The sequence below is a fragment of the Littorina saxatilis genome, linkage group LG9, assembly GCF_037325665.1.
Source record: "Littorina saxatilis isolate snail1 linkage group LG9, US_GU_Lsax_2.0, whole genome shotgun sequence".
Classification (NCBI taxonomy): Eukaryota; Metazoa; Mollusca; class Gastropoda; order Littorinimorpha; family Littorinidae; genus Littorina; species Littorina saxatilis.
Window position 1 is genome coordinate 22,623,783 of NC_090253.1, and position 20,195 is coordinate 22,643,977.

The window sequence follows — 20,195 nt, forward strand, 5'->3', positions numbered from 1 at the left end:
TGTCTCCCTTTGGAATAGGGCTGAACTCCAAGAACTCCCTGATGCCTGTCTCTTTGTGGTAGTCCGCTTTGCCCGCTACCAACATGTGGACAATCTCGTGGTGCCAGTGCGTGCCTGAAATTCCAACAGGTTTTAAAATTTTGCCTTGTTAAATAAAGTTCCAATCCATCATCATCTCTCTCTGTCTCTCTCTGTCTCTGTTTAGTCTGTCTGTCTGGCATATAATGCAACTCCTTTTCCTAAAATATGATGTAAAAAGAGAATTATCGGATAAGAGAAATAAATTGCCTGAATATTTCTTCTATCCGAAGTCTCCAGATGAGAAAACCTCGGATATAAGCGGGTTCCACTGTTCTGTGAAACTCTCTCTCTCTCCTTAGACACAGACAAACAGACAGACAGACAGACAGACAAAGACACACACACACACACACGCACAAACACAAACACACACACTGACACACACACTGACACACACACACACACACACACACACACACACTAACTGGCACACACTAACACTAACACTAACACACACATCCTTCACAGCAAAGTCACAACTTGCACGTGCCAATCCGTTTCACTTCCACAAACCTGTCTTGGGATATCCAGTGATGAGGACGTCTTCTGGCTTGATATTCAGCTCTCTTATGTCCTTTTTCTGCTGACGGAAATCCTGGATCATTGGAAATGCTGGGATTAGCAGATCTCCGAAGCTGCCGAAGTAAATGTTGTTTCCATGCTTGTCTTTGAGTTCTATATAAGGCACCGTCATTCTGTTTTGATCTGGTGACGATTGCTGTTCTTGTACCTTTCAAGAACAGAACAAGCTGTGGTTAGTCAGTTGTTAGTCATTAGTTCGCCCCCCCCCCCCCCCAAGTCAATATTTTATTTTTTTTAAACCCTAGGGTTACATAAATTAAAAAAATTTATTGCAATAAACACGACAAAAAAGATATGTAATAATGAGACACAACACAGAGACAGAGAGAGCTGCAGTGATAACCTGAATACTAAACAAGTCGCGTAAGGCGAAATTACTACATTTAGTCAAGCTGTGGAACTCACAGAATGAAACTGAACGTAGTCCGCCGCTTGTGCAAAAGGCAGTGAAAGTGACAAGCCTGTTTGGCGCGGTAGCGGTTGCGCTGTGCTTCATAGCACGCTTTACTGTACCTCTCTTCGTTTTAACTTTCTGAGCGTGTTTTTAATCCAAACATATCATACCTATATGTTTTTGGAATCAGGAACCGACAAGGAATAAGATGAAATTGTTTTTAAATCGATTTCGGAAAGTTAATTTTGATCATAATTTTTATATTTTTAATTTTCAGAGCTTGTTTTTAATCCAAATATAACATATTTATATGTTTTGGGAATCAGAACATGATAAAGAATAAGATGAACGTAAATTTAGATAGTCACAGTTATAATTTTTTTTTTTTTTTACAATTTTCAGATTTTTAATGACCAAAGTCATTAATTAATTTTTAAGCCACCAAGCTGAAATGCAATACCGAAGTCCGGCCTTCGTCGAAGATTGCTTGGCCAAAATTTCAATCAATTTGATTAAAAAAACAAGTCGCGTAAGGCGAAAATACAACATTTAGTCAAGTAGCTGTCGAACTCACAGAATGAAATTCTGAACGCAATGCCATTTTTCAGCAAGACCGTATACTCGTAGCATCGTCAGTCCACCGCTCATGGCAAAGGCAGTGAAATTGACAAGAAGAGCGGGGTAGTAGTTGCGCTGAGAAGGATAGCACGCTTTTCTGTACCTCTCTTCGTTTTAACTTTCTGAGCGTGTTTTCAATCCAAACATATCATATCTATATGTTTTTGGAATCAGGAACCGACAAGGAATAAGATGAAAGTGTTTTTAAATTGATTTCGAAAATTTAATTTTGATCATATATTTTTATATCTTTAATTTTCAGAGCTTGTTTTTAATCCAAATATAACATATTTATATGTTTTTGGAATCAGAAAATGATGCAGAATAAGATGAACGTAAATTTGGATCGTTTTATAAAATAATAATTTTTTTACAATTTTCAGATTTTTAATGACCAAAGTCATTAATTAATTTTTAAGCCACCAAGCTGAAATGCAATACCGAAGTCCGGGCTTCGTCGGAGATTACTTGACCAAAATTTCAACCAATTTGGTTTAAAAATGAGAGCGTGACAGTGCCGCCTCAACTTTCACGAAAAGCCGGATATGACGTCATCAAAGACATTTATACAAAAAATGAAAAAAACGTCTGAAGATATCATACCCAGGAACTCTCATGTCAAATTTCATAAAGATCGGTCTGAATCGCTCTACACACACACACACAGACAGACAGACAGACACACACACACACATACACCACGACCCTCGTCTTGATTCCCCCTTCTATGTTAAAACATTTAGTCAAAACTTGACTAAATGTAAAAAACGTCCGGGGATATCATTCCCAGGAACTCATGTAAAATGTCATAAAGATCGGTCCAGTAGTTTAGTCTGAATCGCTCTACACACACACACGCACAGACACAGACACACACACACAGACACACACACACACACACACACACACACACACACACACACACACATACACCACACCCTCGTCTCGATACCCCCCTACCACGGTGTGTCAACTGATTCCGTTCATCCACCGGATGTTTCCGTTCATCCGCAGGATGTGTCCGTTCATAAAGCCTTATTCCAGCGTCGCGGACGACGCTGGTATCTGCGGTCGGGAAGACTTTCCACGAATTTGCCACAGGGCGCCGCCATGTTTTCTGTGCTCGACTGCGAGCAGACCACAGGCGCATTACACCCAAAATTCTTGTAGGCATACACAGACGCAACATAGCATATACAGACAATAACACCCACAACACTTCAACTGCATATGAAAGGAATAAAAATAAATCCGCAAATCAGTCGCGCACAATACACCAGTTAGAAAAACAAGGAGTACCAAAGCGGCGTGCAGAAACTAAACTGACTCGGAGACTGAGAAGAAACATTTATCACACGATGTGGATAGCAAACATTAAAATAAAACAGATAAGTCCATCAAAAAATAAACACAAATATCGAAAACACAATAAACAAAGGTAAAGAAAACAAAAAGAGATGCTTGCCGACAGTCAGTGTGTGTGTGCGTGGTTTGCCGTGTGCGTCAGCGGGGTGTGTGTGTGTGTGTGTGTGTGTGTGTGTGTGTGTGCGTGCGCGTGCATGCGTGCGTAGGCTACGTTCTTGCGTGTGTGCGTTCGAATGAGAAAGAAGAGAGAGAGAGGATTGAACAATGAGGTCACGTTCTCTGTCACATGAATACATATACACACACTGAAGGCTACTTCGGACACGAACACTTGCCAACAACTGTGGTTGGACATGCTTTTGAAATGTAATATTTTTTCGACATGATTTCTGGACATACGAATGCCGCTGTGTTGCCTACTGATGTTGCGAATGATGAAGGTTTTGAGTTGACTGACCTTGAGGAGGGATTGCATCAGGCGTTTATCGTCTCAAATTATATCCTTGCTACTTTTCAGGAGTCAACTATTGCCATTCATGGTAACTTGGATAGTCAATGTTTTTATTTGTTTGATTCCCATCAAAGAAACAGAAATGGTAACCATTCTTCAAATGGCGCTGCAGTTTTGATGTCATCAAGTTAATTCCTTTGCAGAATTGATTGATTTTCTCAAAAGCCATTATCAATGTGTTTATCAATTAACACCTGTTCATTTCTGTCCAACTGCAATGCAAACTCAATGTGGAGGAAACAAGGATTCATTACAAACAAGTCATCCCTGTACATCAACAGATTTATGTACCTCAATCAATACTGCTAGTATGAGTGACAGGAATCTAAAAGAAAAAACAACCAAAAGCAAATGTACTACTACTTCTACGACTCGTTTGAATGTAAAACAGAAATGTAACACTATCTGTGACAATGACGGTTCTACGACTCGTTTGAAGGACAGTATAGATCGAACCTTAACCCACAACTACGACAATTTGTGTCAGACCTTTTTGAACAGGAAAATATGCCTCTGTTCAACAGTAACCAAAACATGGAAGATGTTTTTGAAACTTTACAGAAATGTAACACTAGCCTATCTGTGACAATGTTGCTTTTGAATTGAACCCACATTTGTTGAACAGGAGAGAATGTTCCTGTTCAACAGTGCCCAAAACACTGAATCTGACGTTTTTGAATCTTTTCTGTCATCTAACTGAATCTGACGTTTTTGAATCTTTTCTGTCATCAAACCCAATTGCTCATGACTTCATCGATCTTGAACATGCCTACTTTTCAAAGAAAGACAGACAAAAGCGAAATCTGCATGTTAGCCATCTGCCTGAAATGGTCAATGCACTTTTGTAAAATTGTCACAGCTGTTATGCACTTTTGTGAAATGGTCAGTGCTGTTGTGCACTTATGCAAAACTTGGTGCTGTGCTGTTAACATTTGAACAAAATGCATTTTGTTCAAATGTTTAGTGCAACTTGCTACTATATAATCGCTGTATGCGCTTTGTGGTAATAATGCACTGTTGTGAAAAGTTTGCGCTAAATGTTGGCACTATGCATCATTGTTGGAGCACCCTCCTGTAGATGCACCATGCTGAAAAATGTACTTATGAATCAAGCATTGACTGAAATAAACAATTTATATATCCAGCACAACATGCAATTCATTAACTTTTGACCCTAACCTTTAACACTTCCCAAAATAAATCTTTGGTGGACATTGCATCGACGCTGTTCATTTTGAATGAACATTTTTCTTGTTTTCGTCACTTGCTTCGGGAAAAACGTTGTGGTAAGTCGTGTGGGCAGCGCGCTTGTGTGATATTGAAAGAATAAGGTAGCGAAATGGTTGGGCTATGTGTACGATAAGTACCAAGGTGCTAGTGAATCCTAATAATAACACACGCGGGCCGAACGTGGCAAAATTGCCTGATTTTTTAACATTTTCTTGTTTTTCTCGCTCTGTTATCGAATCTGACCCCTGATTTGCACATGATCACCAAAACCATTGCCTGATACGACATTTCGCTTGAACAGAAGTTTATAGAAACCCATGGCTTTTGTACAATCACTTGTCTTTTGAAAACAAACAGATTCCGTTCATACCCCATGTTTCCGTTCGTACAAAAGTGCATGTTTCCCTTCGTACGAAACGCGTTTCCGTTCATACACATTCGTTAGATCAGAGTGAAACAGGCCCCCACTACAAGTTCTGTGTATTCCAATCGTCTTCAAATAGCACAAAGTACGAATGCGTGTGATATTGGACCTATGTGAACCATAAGATGAATTGAATTTGCATAAAACAGGTTTGTGTCCGTTCGTACTGATTTTGACGGGAAAATGTGTCCGTTCGTACCACTTTCATCAAATTGTTTCCGTTCGTACGCTTTTCAGTAATGTGTTCGGTGACGGAGCTTTCTGGGTGTTTTGGTAAGAACGAAGATTGATTTATGTAGTTTTGCTTGCTTTGCAGCACGGCAACTAAGACTGAACTAAGTAACATGTACATTTGTATTTACTCCTATCATGCCATTTGCTTCACCTGTGATAATCATGAGCAGAATTTAGATAAATCAAGAAAAAACATTATCCAGGCTCTATCAGTCCTTTTTACATTTAGTCAAGTTTTGACTAAATGTGTGAACATGAATGGGGAATCGAAACGAGGGTCGTGGTGTGTGTGTGTGTGTGTGTGTGTGTGTGTGTGTGTGTGTGTGTCTGTGTGTGTCTGTGTGTGTCTGTGTGTGTCTGTGTATGTGTAGAGCGATTCAGAGAAACCTACTGGACCGATCTTCATGAAACTTTACATGAGGGGTTCTGAGTATGACATCCCTATTTTTTAATATTTTTTTTAAAAATAAATGTCTTTAATGACGTCATATCCGACTTTTTGTAAAAGTTGAGGCCGCACTGTCACATCCTCATTTTTGACTCACATGCGAAGCAAAAGTGAGTCTATGTACTCACCCGAGTCGTCCGTCCGTCCGTCCGTCCGTCCGTCCGTCCGTCCGTCCGTCCGTCCGTCCGTCCGTCCGGAAAACTTTAACGTTGGATATTTCTTGGACACTATTCAGTCTATCAGTACCAAATTTGGCAAGATGGTGTATGATGACAAGGCCCCAAAAAACATACATAGCATCTTGACCTTGCTTCAAGGTCAAGGTCGCAGGGGCCATAAATGTTGCCTAAAAAACAGCTATTTTTCACATTTTTCCCATTTTCTCTGAAGTTTTTGAGATTCAATACCTCACCTATATATGATATACAGGGCAAAGTAAGCCCCATCTTTTGATACCAGTTTGGTTTACCTTGCTGCAAGGTCAAGGTCACAGGAGCTCTTCAAAGTTGGATTGTATACATATTTTGAAGTGACCTTGACCCTGAACTATGGAAGATAACTGTTTCAAACTTAAAAATTATGTGGGGCACATGTTATGCTTTCATCATGAGACACATTTGGTCACATATGATCAAGGTCAAGGTCACTTTGACCCTTATGAAATGTGACCAAAATAAGGTAGTGAACCACTAAAAGTGACCATATCTCATGGTAGAAAGAGCCAATAAGCACCATTGTACTTCCTATGTCTTGAATTAACAGCTTTGTGTTGCATGACCTTGGATGACCTTAACCTTGGGTCAAGGTCACATGTATTTTGGTAGGAAAAATGTGTAAAGTATGTGAGTCGTATGGGCTTTGCCCTTCTTGTTTTTTTTCTCAAATTGATTTTAAAACTTTAGCCAGGCAACCTTCGACGAAGCCCGTACTATGGGATTGCATTTCAGCTTCAAAGCTTAAAAAAATTTAAAAAACAGTTTGGTCATTCAAAATCTGAAAATGCTAAAATCGATCCAAGAATGATTTCATCTTAGTCGCTGTCGCGGACAGTTGTATGTATATATAAGGTTCCTTGGTCGGGCGTTGCTGACAGGTACCTGTGTCAAGGTGGGAAGACCTGTAGCTGGGCTTAGCTCAGTAATTCCACGCCTTGCACGCTTTGCACGCATTGCACGGGACGTTCACGGTAGCTAGGCTGCGCGCTATTTGTAGAGTTCACTGGTTACCTTGTAGCCACCTATATCTCTGTGCTTGTAGCTGACTGTAAAATTCATAAGCATTCTTTTTTCTGTCTCGGCCGAGACCAGATGTTTTTCGAACGGCTTCGAAGTTCGCGTGTGAATTGTCGTTTGAGTTCGAAGTTTATTTTCAGTAGTAATGTACGTCTACTGGTTGACTTTGTTAAAGTCGGTTGCGTAAAGTGTACGCGATGATATTCATTGGCCTGTGTGAGGTAAGCTATATTTCTTGGTCTAGTTGGATAGACTTTTGTCAGTTTTGCTGAAGGTGAATTAGCGGCCGGTGGCAGGGGACAGGGAACCTACATTAGTTACCAGTTGTACTGTTTTGTCTCGTCTTTGTGTTGTTGTAAATAGTGTTCATCCTAGTGTTTAAAAGGAAATCATTATAATGGTAAATTGTATTGTAGAAGGAAACCAAAGTTTAGAGTCATTGTGCTTCCTCCTCATCCCTAATAATGATGTCTATTGGAGGAGGAAGTCACGTGTCTTATATTTTTGGGGTGATTATTGACTTTGGCCTTCTAGGCTTTCAGTGTTTACTGTCGAGGACAGACCGGACGGGAAGGTGCGAACCTTAGCTACTCAGCATGGAGGAGGCACCACCACGCTGCTGCTTGAGCAGCAACTTTGGACCCTCGCAGTGGCACCCCCACGCTGCTGTTTGAGCAGCCACTTTGGATCATCGCCGTGGCATCACTACGCTGTTTTTGAGCAGCTATTTCGTAACGTCACAGCGGCGCAACCACGCTGCTGTTGAGCACACGGGGGATAACCGGTCAAATGCCGAACAGAAGCCGAATGCCGCTCATGACACGTGTGAAGGCAAGTTTTGTCTGTTTTCTAGGTATTGTTTGATTTATGTCGGGATTTAAGGTAAGCTACTGATTCAGCGATGACTAAATTTGTTTCTCGATGCATAAAAAGTCAGGGAGCGATTGATATTTGCCCGTAAATATCCTTCAAAGCTGAAAATGTCCGCGATCGAGCACCGGAAATGGCTGTTCGATGGGTTTTGCAAGTAGAAATGTGCTTTATTTCACCAAATCAGCTCGTATTTGGTATGGGTACGGGATTCTAGAGGACGAAGGAGTCATAAGAGGTGCAAAGAAGTGCTATTTGGGAGTAGAATAAATCTTCCGAGACAGTAGACAAGAGAAGGTCATATTTGAGAGAGGAGCGCGTAGGCCGATTGTCTTTCCGACAAGCGAATGATACAGCAGATTAATCATTCGTTTTGACCAGAAACCTAGTCTCTAGTTTTTATGAATGAGTTTTTTAATTAAAACAATCACGAGAACTCTCTCGCTTAGCCTAATGGCTGTTCGATGGGTTTCGCAAGTAGAAATGTGCTTTATTTCACCAAATCAGCTCGTATAAATTTGACATCGGTTTGGTATATATATATATTTTTTCTAATCCTACCGCGAACTGGATAGCAGACGCGGCACGACTGTTGCACCACACTTTGAAGTAATCCCACACTTTGAAGTAAATTACTTCAAAGTGTGGGGATGTGCCCCACACTTTGAAGTAAACCCATTTTTTACTTCAAAGTGTGGGGGGATCTTCCCACACGTTGAAGTAAACTCAGTTTTTACTTCAAAGTGTGGGGGGATCTTCCCACACTTTGAAGTAACTTACTTCAAAGCGTGGGACTTTTGCATTGCCTGTTTGAGCCTGATGATTTTGTCAAAAAAATGGCAGTCTTTTGGATGAGTGAACAGAAAAAGTGAGCGAGCCAAGAAACATAGTGATGTTTGTTATCAGGCTTTAACCTTCGCCGGCACTCGTTATCGACTACACACGGACGCATTCGTGGGGCCGTGCAGACCCATGCTTCTCAAAGAAGGAAAAATGTGCATATCCTTCCGTGGCACTCGTGGGGCCGTGCAGACCCATGCTTCTCAAAGAAAGAAAAATATGCATATCCTTCCGTGGCACTCGTGGGTCCGTGCGGACCCAGAAGGGTGTTTGATTGCAAATATCTCTTAAACGAGTTGGAATTTTTTAATGAGCTTTTAGAAATGCCTCAGACACCTAAAAAGCTATCATCTCCTAAAAGCTCATTAAATTTCAGTGATAATTAATTAATTAATTAATGGTCAAATTTAGACTACACACGGTATTTGGTAACATATTATGGGTCTGCATGGCCCCACGAGTGCCACGGAAGGGTTTGCACAATTGTCCTTCTTTGAGAAGTATGGGTCCGCATGGACCCACGAGTGCCTCGGAAGGGTATACATGCTTTTCCTTCTTTGAGAAGTATGGGTCCGCACGTCCCCACGAATGCTTCCGTGTGTAGTCTAAATTTGACCATTAATTAATTAATTAATTATCACTGAAATTTAATGAGCTTTTAGGAGATGATAGCTTTTTAGGTGTCTGAGGCATTTCTAAAAGCTCATTAAAAAATTCCAACTCGTTTAAGAGATATTTGCAATCAAACACCCTTCTGGGTCCGCACGGACCCACGAGTGCCCCGGAAGGGTATACACGCTTTTCCTTCTTTGAGAAGTATGGGTCCGCACGTCCCCACGAATGCTTCCGTGTGTAGTCTAAATTTGACCATTAATTAATTAATTAATTATCACTGAAATTTAATGAGCTTTTAGGAGATGATAGCTTGTTAGGTGTCTGAGGCATTTCTAAAAGCTCATTAAAAAATTCCAACTCGTTTAAGAGATATTTGCAATCAAACACCCTTCTGGGTCCGCACGGACCCACGAGTGCCGGCGAAGGTTAAGCAATGTCCCATTGTTGAGTGTGACGAAAACTCGTGGTGACGATTTTAAAACATGTTGGGTCACGCATGGTCCAATCTTACATGGTCCAACCTTACATGGTCCAACATTACATGGTCCAACCTTACATGGTCCAATCTTACATGGTCCATATATATTATTGGACCATGTAAGATTGGACCATGTAAGATTGGACCATGTAAGATTGGACCATGTAAGGTTGGACCATGTAAGGTTGCACCATGTAAGGTTGGACCATGTAAGGTTGGACCATGTAATATTGGACCATGTAAGATTGGACCATGTAAGGTTGGACCATGTAAGATTGGACCATGTAAGGTTGGACATGGTAAGGTTAGACCATGTAAGGTTGGACCATGTAAGGTTGTCCATGTAAGGTTGGACCATGCAAGGTTGGACCATGCAAGGTTGGACCATGTAAGATTGGACCATGTAAGGTTGGACCATGTAAGATTGGACCATGTAAGATTGGACCATGCAAGGTTGGACCATGCAAGGTTGGACCATGTAAGATTGGACCATGTAAGGTTGGACCATGTAAGATTGGACCATGTAAGATTGGACCATGCACGATTGGACCATGTAAGGTTGGACCATGTAAGATTGGACCATGTAAGATTGGACCATGTAAGGTTGGACCATGTAAGGTTGGACCATGTAAGGTTGGACCATGTAAGGTTGGACCATGCGTGACCCAACATGTTTTAAAATCGTCACCACGAGTTTTCGTCATACTCAACAATGGGACATTGCTTAAAGGCATATGTACGCGCTCCCGTGTTTACAAAGTGTAGTTTGCCCATAATCGATGTCAAACGCACCATAAGACCATGTAATGACGATATGTCACCATGCGCGGACCATAATACATGCATTACAGCTTGTTCTAGCCTCTGAAAAAGTGAGGATGTCAACAAAGCCGCGGTGTTAGCTCCCTTGCATCAACGTTACATGTGTTGCCAAATCTATAAATAGGACGATCCAGATCAAAATGAAAATTAACATATCTCAACATTGAAGGGGTCCTAGACCACAATATTTTGCAGGGAACTTAATTTAGCATGTCTCCAGCTGTTGGTAAAGCAATTAGCGTGTATAGTCATCGAGTACATATGCCTTTAAAGCCTGATAACAAACATCCCTATGTTTCTTGGCTCGCTCACTTTTTCTGTTCACTCATCCAAAAGACTTTGCCATTTTTTTTGACAAAATCATCAGGCTCAAACAGGCGATGCAAAAGTCCCACGCTTTGAAGTAAGTTACTTCAAAGTGTGGGAAGATCCCCCCACACTTTGAAGTAAAAACTGAGTTTACTTCAAAGTGTGGGAAGATCCCCCCACACTTTGAAGTAAAAAATGGTTTTACTTCAAAGTGTGGGGCACATCCCCACACTTTGAAGTAATTTACTTCAAAGTGTGGGATTACTTCAATCAATCAATCAATGAGGCTTATATCGCGCATATTCCGTGGGTACAGTTCTAGGCGCTCTGCAGTGATGCCGTGTGAGATGAAATTTTATACGGCCAGTAATTGCAGCCATTTCGGCGCATATTTACCTTTCACGGCCTATTATTCCAAGTCACACGGGTATAGGTAGACAATTATTAACTGTGCCTAAGCAATTTTTGCCAGGAAAGACCCTTTTGTCAATCGTGGGATCTTTAACGTGCACACCCAATGTAGTGTACACGGGGGGGGGGGGGGGGGGGGGGGGGAGTTCGGACACCGAAGAGAGTCTGCACACAAATTTGACTCTGAAATAAATTTCCGCCGAACCTGGGATCGAACTCACGCTGACAGCGGCCAACTGAATACAAATCCAGCGCGCTACCAACTGAGCTATATCCCCTTCAAAGTGTGGTGCAACAGTCGTGCCGCGTCTGCTATCCAGTTCGCGGTAGGATTAGAAAATATATATATATATATACCAAACCGATGTCAAATACGAGCTGATTTGGTGAAATAAAGCACATTTCTACTTGCGAAACCCATCGAACAGCCATTAGGCTAAGCGAGAGAGTTCTCGTGATTGTTTTAATTAAAAAACTCATTCATAAAAACTAGAGACTAGGTTTCTGGTCAAAACGAATGATTAATCTGCTGTATCATTCGCTTGTCGGAAAGACAATCGGCCTACGCGCTCCTCTCTCAAATATGACCTTCTCTTGTCTACTGTCTCGGAAGATTTATTCTACTCCCAAATAGCACTTCTTTGCACCTCTTATGACTCCTTCGTCCTCTAGAATCCCGTACCCACACCAAATACGAGCTGATTTGGTGAAATAAAGCACATTTCTACTTGCAAAACCCATCGAACAGCCATTTCCGGTGCTCGATCGCGGACATTTTCAGCTTTGAAGGATATTTACGGGCAAATATCAATCGCTCCCTGACTTTTTATGCATCGAGAAACAAATTTAGTCATCGCTGAATCAGTAGCTTACCTTAAATCCCGACATAAATCAAACAATACCTAGAAAACAGACAAAACTTGCCTTCACACGTGTCATGAGCGGCATTCGGCTTCTGTTCGGCATTTGACCGGTTATCCCCCGTGTGAGCAGCAACATCGAACCGGCGCCGTCGCTGCAGCGTGTGTGCCGTGTGACAGCTCTCAACCGGGCTGACTCTCTCACCCCCGCGACAGAGACGCAGGTGTCGACCCGAGGGCGCACCCACCCCCCCTGAATTCGTCGAACGTGTAGCTAAGTACTTTCTTTCAACGATAGATATCATTTATGGAATGAGGAGGGCCTTTAAGACGTACGTTCTTTGTATTTGACTATCCTGATTGTCTCGTATGTCGTTTGTTGACATTATTTGACTGTTGTTTACTTTCTCATGTTCATTATGTTCATCTTCATGTATTCGTGTTAACCTTTCCATCATTCCATCCATCGTCACCCCCATCTTTCACCCAACTGGGAACTATTAAATATTTTCATTTATTTACATCGGTGTTCTGTGAGTGCTGTGTGGTGTGGCCAAAGTTTTTGAGTGAAAAACTAAACATGCAAACATGCATGCACGCGACATTCTCTATTGTTTGATGATTCCCAAAACATATAGATATGTTATGTTTGAATACAAAAACAAGCTCAGCAAATTAAAAAGAATACAGAAAAGCGTACTTTCCTGCTTCGCGCAATAGAAGCTACCGCGCTTTACCGGCTTGTCAACTTCACTTCGTTTTGCACGTGAAAAGTGAGCATTTTCCTTGTCACGGCGATTGACGAAGCTGTATTGCCTTCTGTTTCATTTCGTGAGTTTGACAGCTTGACTAAATGTAGTAATTTCGCCTTACGCGACTTGTTTTTAGATTACTTTCAGATGGCTGTGCATCTTTCCGTTCTTGAGGAGGCAGTTATCTACGCCAGTACACTGGACATCAGTGGCAACGTTGAAATCAGTACAGAGCCAACGGCGCTTGCCACCAGCACACGACTAAAACAAGTCGCGTAAGGCGAAAATACAATATTTAGTCAAGTAGCTGTCGAACTCACAGAATGAAACTGAACGCAACGCAACGCAGCAAGACCGTATACTCGTAGCATCGTCAGTCCATCGCTCATGGCAAAGGCAGTGCACGTGGAATTGACAAGAAGAGCGGAGTAGTAGTTGCGCTAAGAAGGATAGCACGCTTTTCTGTACCTCTCTTTGTTTTAACTTTCTGAGCGTGTTTTTAATCCAAACATATCATATCTATATGTTTTTGGAATCAGGAACCGACAAGGAATAAGATGAAAGTGTTTTTAAATTGATTTGGACAATTAATTTTGATAATAATTTTTATATATTTAATTTTCAGAGCTTGTTTTTAATCCGAATATAACATATTTATATGTTTTTGGAATCAGCAAATGATGGAGAATAAGATAAACGTAAATTTGGATCGTTTTATAAATTTTAATTTTTTTTACAATTTTCAGATTTTTAATGACCAAAGTCATTAATTAATTTTTAAGCCACCAAGCTGAAATGCAATACCGAAGTCCGGGCTTCGTCGAAGATTACTTGACCAAAATTTGAACCAATTTGGTTGAAAAATGAGGGCGTGACAGTGCCGCCTCAACTTTCACGAAAAGCCGGATATGACGTCATCAAAGACATTTATCAAAAAAATGAAAAAAACGTTCGGGGATTCATACCCAGGAACTCTCATGTCAAATTTCATAAAGATCGGTCCAGTAGTTTAGTCTGAATCGCTCTACACACACACACACACAGACAGACACACGCACATACACCACGACCCTCGTTTCGATTCCCCCTCGATGTTAAAATATTTAGTCAAAACTTGACTAAATATAAACAAGTCGCGTAAGGCGAAAATACAATATTTAGTCAAGTAGCTGTCGAACTCACAGAATGAAACTGAACGCAACGCAACGCAGCAAGACCGTATACTCGTAGCATCGTCACTCCACCGCCCGTGGCAAAGGCAGTGCCCGTGGAATTGACAAGAAGAGCGGGGTAGTAGTTGCGCTAAGAAGGATAGCACGCTTTTCTGTACCTCTCTTCGTTTTAACTTTCTGAGCGTGTTTTTAATCCAAACATATCATATCTATATGTTTTTGGAATCAGGAACCGACAAGGAAAAAGATGAAAGTGTTTTTAAATTGATTTGGACAATTTAATTTTGATAATAATTTTTATATATTTAATTTTCAGAGCTTGTTTTTAATCCGAATATAACATATTTATATTTTTTTGGAATCAGCAAATGATGGAAAATAAGATGAACGTAAATTTGGATCGTTTTATAAATTTTTATTTTTTTTTACAATTTTCAGATTTTTAATGACCAAAGTCATTAATTAATTTTTAAGCCACCAAGCTGAAATGCAATACCGAAGTCCGGGCTTCGTCGAAGATTACTTGACCAAAATTTCAACCAATTTGGTTGAAAAATGAGGGCGTGACAGTGCCGCCTCAACTTTCACAAAAAGCCGGATATGACGTCATCAAAGACATTTATCAAAAAAATGAAAAAAACGTATGGGGATTTCATACCCAGGAACTCTCATGTCAAATTTCATAAAGATCGGTCCAGTAGTTTAGTCTGAATCGCTCTACACACACACACACACACACACACACGCACACACGCACATACACCACGACCCTCGTTTCGATTCCCCCTCGATGTTAAAATATTTAGTCAAAACTTGACTAAATATAAAAAGGACCATGTGTGCGATCAGTGCGGAGCAATCTTTGCAACCAAGCGAAACGTAAATATACATGCAGTAAACAAACATACGGAACGCGGATCGTATCAACTGATGCATCAAATTGATGCATCCAAAACCAAGAATTTGATGCATCATTTTCACAATTTGATGCATCGTTTGGATGCATCAGAATTTTCGGGTTTTCCCGGAAAGTGCCGAGCAAAAAGCAAAATTTGAACCGGAATACGAAGCGAAACGAACGTCGGAAAACGAAACTGTTTGAGTCGAAGGTCAAGGGCGTCAAAACTTCGTGTGCACAGAAAACAAACCACAAACAAAACAAAAAATGCCTTAAAATGCATAATGCTTTGACTTGTTCCCTATTTAATGGTATGTTGTACGTTTATTTTTGTTTTATCTAACCAATCTGTTTATATTCGTCAAAATGTCATTTCAAGTTTTTCCGTGCTCAGGCATTTCTTACGGAAAGACCGGAAATGAATGATCTTTCGCATGCATACAAAACCGAAAGTGATGCATCAAAATGATGCATCAAAATGATGCATCAAAATGATGCATCAAAATGATGCATCATTTTCTAAAAGGATGCATCATTTTCGTATCGGATGCATCAGTTTTGGAAAATGATGCATCCTTTTTGAAAATAATGCATCCTTTTGTGAAAATGATGCATCAAATTGTGAAAATTATGCATCAAATCTTGGTTTTGGATGCATCAATTTGATGCATCAGTTGATACGATCCGCGTTCCGTACAAACATGCAGCAGACCCAGGCTGGGCCTACACATGTGACACCTGCAAAAATTAGGGCTTTCGAATCAAAGGGGATTATCATGCCCACATCAGCCGCCATGAGGGTGTCAAACTCTACTGTGACATTGTGTAAGGAAACTGGACGAAGACACACTTATCAAAATGTTTGCTCTTCAGTAAGTATTTAAACAGGGATGGTATTGCACCAGAAAAGCCACAGTCGCGTGTTGTTGCACTCATGAACAACATGCATTATGGGTTATACATAAGTCGAATTAGGGGTTCTAAAATGCTAATTGCACAAGCTTTCTACCAAAAATCACAAACGTCATGAAAAGCGTACGAACGGAAACAATTTGATGAAAGTGGTACGAACGGACACATTTTCCCGTCAAAATCAGTACGAACGGACACAAAACTGTTTTATGCAAATTCAATTCATCTTATGGTTCACATAGGTCCAATATCTCACGCATTCGTACTTTGTGCTATTTGAAGACGATTGGAATACACAGAACTTGTAGTGGGGGCCTGTTTCACTCTGATCTAACGAATGTGTATGAACGGAAACGCGTTTCGTACGAAGGGAAACATGCACTTTTGTACGAACGGAAACATGGGGTATGGACGGAATCTGTTTGTTTCAGGTGACAGGTGATTGCACAAAAGCCATGGGTTTCTATAAACTTCTGTTCAAGCGAAATGTCGTAACAGGCAACGGTTTTGGTTATCATGTGCAAATCAGGGGTCAGATTCGATAACAGAGCGAGAAAAACAAGAAAATGTTAAAAAATCAGGCAATTTTGCCACGTTCGGCCCGCGTGTGTTATTATTAGGATTCACTAGCACCTTGGTACTTATCGTACACATAGCCCAACCATTTCGCTACCTTATTCTTTCAATATCACACAAGCGCGCTGCCCACACGACTTATCACAACGTTTTTCCAGAAGCAAGTGCCGAAAATGAGGCTGTATGAACGGACACATCCTGCGGATGAACGGAAACATCCGGTGGATGAACGGAATCAGTTGACACACCGTGCCGACGTTAAAACATTTAGTCAAAACTTGACTAAATGTAACAAGTCGCGTAAGGCGAAAATACAACATTTAGTCAAGTAGCTGTCGAACTCACAGAATGAAACTGAACGCAATGCAACACTCGTAGCATCGTCAGTCCACCGCGCACGGCAAAGGCAGTGAAATTTACATCAAGAGCGGGGTAGTACTTGCGCTGTGAAGGATAGCACGCTTTTCTGTACCTCTCTTTGTTTTAACTTTCTGACCGTGTTTTTAATCCAAACATATCATATCTATATGTTTTTGGAATCAGGAACCGACAAGGATCCCGCAGTGGGGCACTGCGGTTATGAAATTAAAGGCCCCTCCTGTTTTTGGAACCGCAGGAGCTTTCTAGTTTGCTGTTAGGTAGATTTTTGGTTCCTCTTTCCTGTCATGCTCTCTTTTTCTTCATGAATTCTTTTCTTTTTTCTGCCTTCTTGCTCATTCACCTGTATTTTTTCCAAAAATCTCTTCTCTTGCCGCTTGTCTGGCGATTCATGTATAGTTTAATCTGTTAGTGTTCTGATGTAAGTCCAGCAGTAGATAGGTTAAGCCTATTTTAACATACTGGAAACTGGTAATCTTCCAGTAGGTATTAATTTAGTTTTGCTAAAGCCTGCTGGGACACAAGTAATGGGTTAGTGCATTTGTAAACAGGAATCGCTTGACAAGTGGCCCCCTTCATCCCCCCCTTCCTCGTCCTGATATGGCTCTGCGTAGTCGGCTGGACGTTAAGCAACAAATAAACAAAATAAACCGACAAGGAATAAGATGAAGGTGTTTTTTAATTGATTTGGACAATTTAATTTTGATAAGAATTTTTATATTTTTAATTTTCAGAGCTTGTTTTTAATCCAAATATAACATATGTATATGTTTTTGGAATCAGACAATGATAAAGAACAAGATGAACGTAAATTTGGATCGTTTTATAAAAACAATATTTTTTTTACAATTTTCAGATTTTTAATGACCAAACTCACTCATTAGTTTTTAAGCCACCAAGCTGAAATGCAATACCAAACCCCGGCCTTCGTCGAAGATTACTTGACCAAAATTTCAACCAATTTGGTTGAAAAATGAGAGCGTGACAGTGCCGCCTCAACTTTCACGAAAAGCCGGATATGACGTCATCAAAGACATTTATTGAAAAAATGAAAAAAAACGTATGGGGATTTCATACCCAGGAACTCTCATGTCAAATTTCATAAAGATCGGTCCAGTAGTTTAGTCTGAATCGCTCTACACACACACACACAGACAGACAGACAGACAGACACACAGACACACAGACACACACACACACGCACATACACCACGACCCTCGTCTCGATTCCCCCCTCTACGTTAAAACATTTAGTCAAAACTTGACTAAATGTAAAAAGAACTCTCACCGGCGCGTGTGACTGATCACGTAAGCGCCGGCAAATGATAACATAGGTTTTCGCCTTTCAGTCTCAGTCCTCTCTGGGTACACTAGTCTTATTCACCTTGCACTGTTAAAATCAGTATTGACTGACTGTATGGATGGCAGCCCAAACTAAGTTGGACCAAGTTTTCCTCTTCCCCAATGTTTGTAGTGTCGAATGCGCGAGCGCGCGTGTGTGTGTGTCACTGGTGTGCCAGTGTGTGCGTGTCTGTGTGTTGTGACGGACTGTGTGCCAGTGTGTGCGCGCGCGTGTGTGTGTGTCAGTGTGCCGGCACGGTGTGTCAGCCAGTGTGTGTGTGTATGTGTGTAGACGGCGCGGCCGGTGTGTCTGAAAACACCTCCCAGGAGGGACAGCCAGCGCAGTGAAGATTAAGAGGGAACATTTTCTCGGCTTGCGCGGCAGCAATTAAGCAGGATGTCGGATGTCTTTAGACTGTATGTTTCTGTCTGTTACGCTGCCGGCATTTGCAGTCTCGTGTAGTAAGTGTAGAATTTCTTTCCGTCGTGCTAACTCCCCTATCCAGTCTAGAGACTGTCCGCGCCAGAAGAATGTCCCTCTTGCTAATTCCTGCCGCTGCCTGCTGAATCCCTCCGCACGGTGGTGCTCTCAGACACACCATACGAATGCTGTATCATCTTCACTGGCTCTAGTAGTGACTGAAAAGCATTAGGTGACAACCTAGTCAGTTCCGACGTCAGAATTCGGCATGGAACTGACCAGCGGCATGCGTATCTAAAACTACAGCAGTCCGGGTATACAACACCCTCGCATTGGGTATCATAGGATTTTTAAGTCTTTTAACAATGTATCATTCAGACTCAGTGATTCAGAACATACTGCCGCGTCAGAAACCTACCTGTTACTTGGTCGACCTCAGTCACTGCTCGTCAGAAAGATTCAACGTACGTGTTTGGAGGGACGCGGAGTGGCTTGCGGGGTTTTGAATGCAAACACGTATGTATACATGAACTTGTCGGAGGCGACCCGGCGATGACCGAGTTTAAGCACTGAGCCTGCATCACGTATATATATATATAGCTAGGCTGTACCAGGGACCTATATTCTAGCCTGGGTCTATGGATCTACAGAGCGCCTCAGTTCGAGAAAAAATACGTTTGTGCATGCGGCATGATGTAAGTCCAAGGTGTATTGCGTCCATGAGTAATCATAGCTGGAAAGTAGACCGCTCCACATGCCCTTTTCACAGGTACAGACTTTTTTCTTTGTGTCAGCTCTCTCTCTCTCTCTCTCTCTCTCTCTGCATGCATGATTATATTTCCAGGGCGTTTTGCGTGCATGTGTACTTATAGCTGGAAAGTAGACCGCCCCGCATGCCTTTTTCGAAGTCGAGTCGGTACAGACCTGGGTGTATTTTTTTTTATGCATATCAATTATCTATCCAGAAGAATACTTTTTTTGTTACTGAGATCGTTATGAATGAAAAGTCGTGAAAATAATGACAACTAAGAGACCACCAGCGTCACAAAGTACTCACCTTTTTTTTTTTATCAAATGATAAATTCAGTGATCCATAATATAGTTGGATTAATACTCCCTTCAAATAATTTCTTGTGTTAGTGTATGTCAGTGTGTGTGTTCTGTACATGCTTCCCTGTGTTGCATGCCCCTGTGTGTGTTGAGGGTTTGGGCAGGGACCTATATTTATAGGTCTATGGTTTGGGCAAGAATGAGAGATATCTTGTGTCCATAGATAGTTAAATATTCTGTCAATTTCTGTTTTTAATGGCAGAGAGCATGCAACAGAGCTATAGGGTTATTAACATTCTCTTTTACACACACATACACACACACACACACACACACACACACATATTCACCACACTCTCCCTCTATCATTG

At 41.2% G+C, this 20,195-nt stretch overlaps 1 protein-coding gene across 1 annotated transcript in view; it reads right to left on the reverse strand.

Annotated features, from left to right (window-relative positions):
• The window catches only part of LOC138975614 (uncharacterized), a gene marked incomplete in the record, with an annotated part of 38,364 nt that overhangs the window by 4,342 nt on the left and 13,827 nt on the right, over window positions 1-20,195 (reverse strand). Inside the window, 1 exon segment of the mRNA XM_070348341.1 lies at window positions 663-811. Within this exon segment, the coding sequence (XP_070204442.1) occupies window positions 663-811 (149 nt within the window).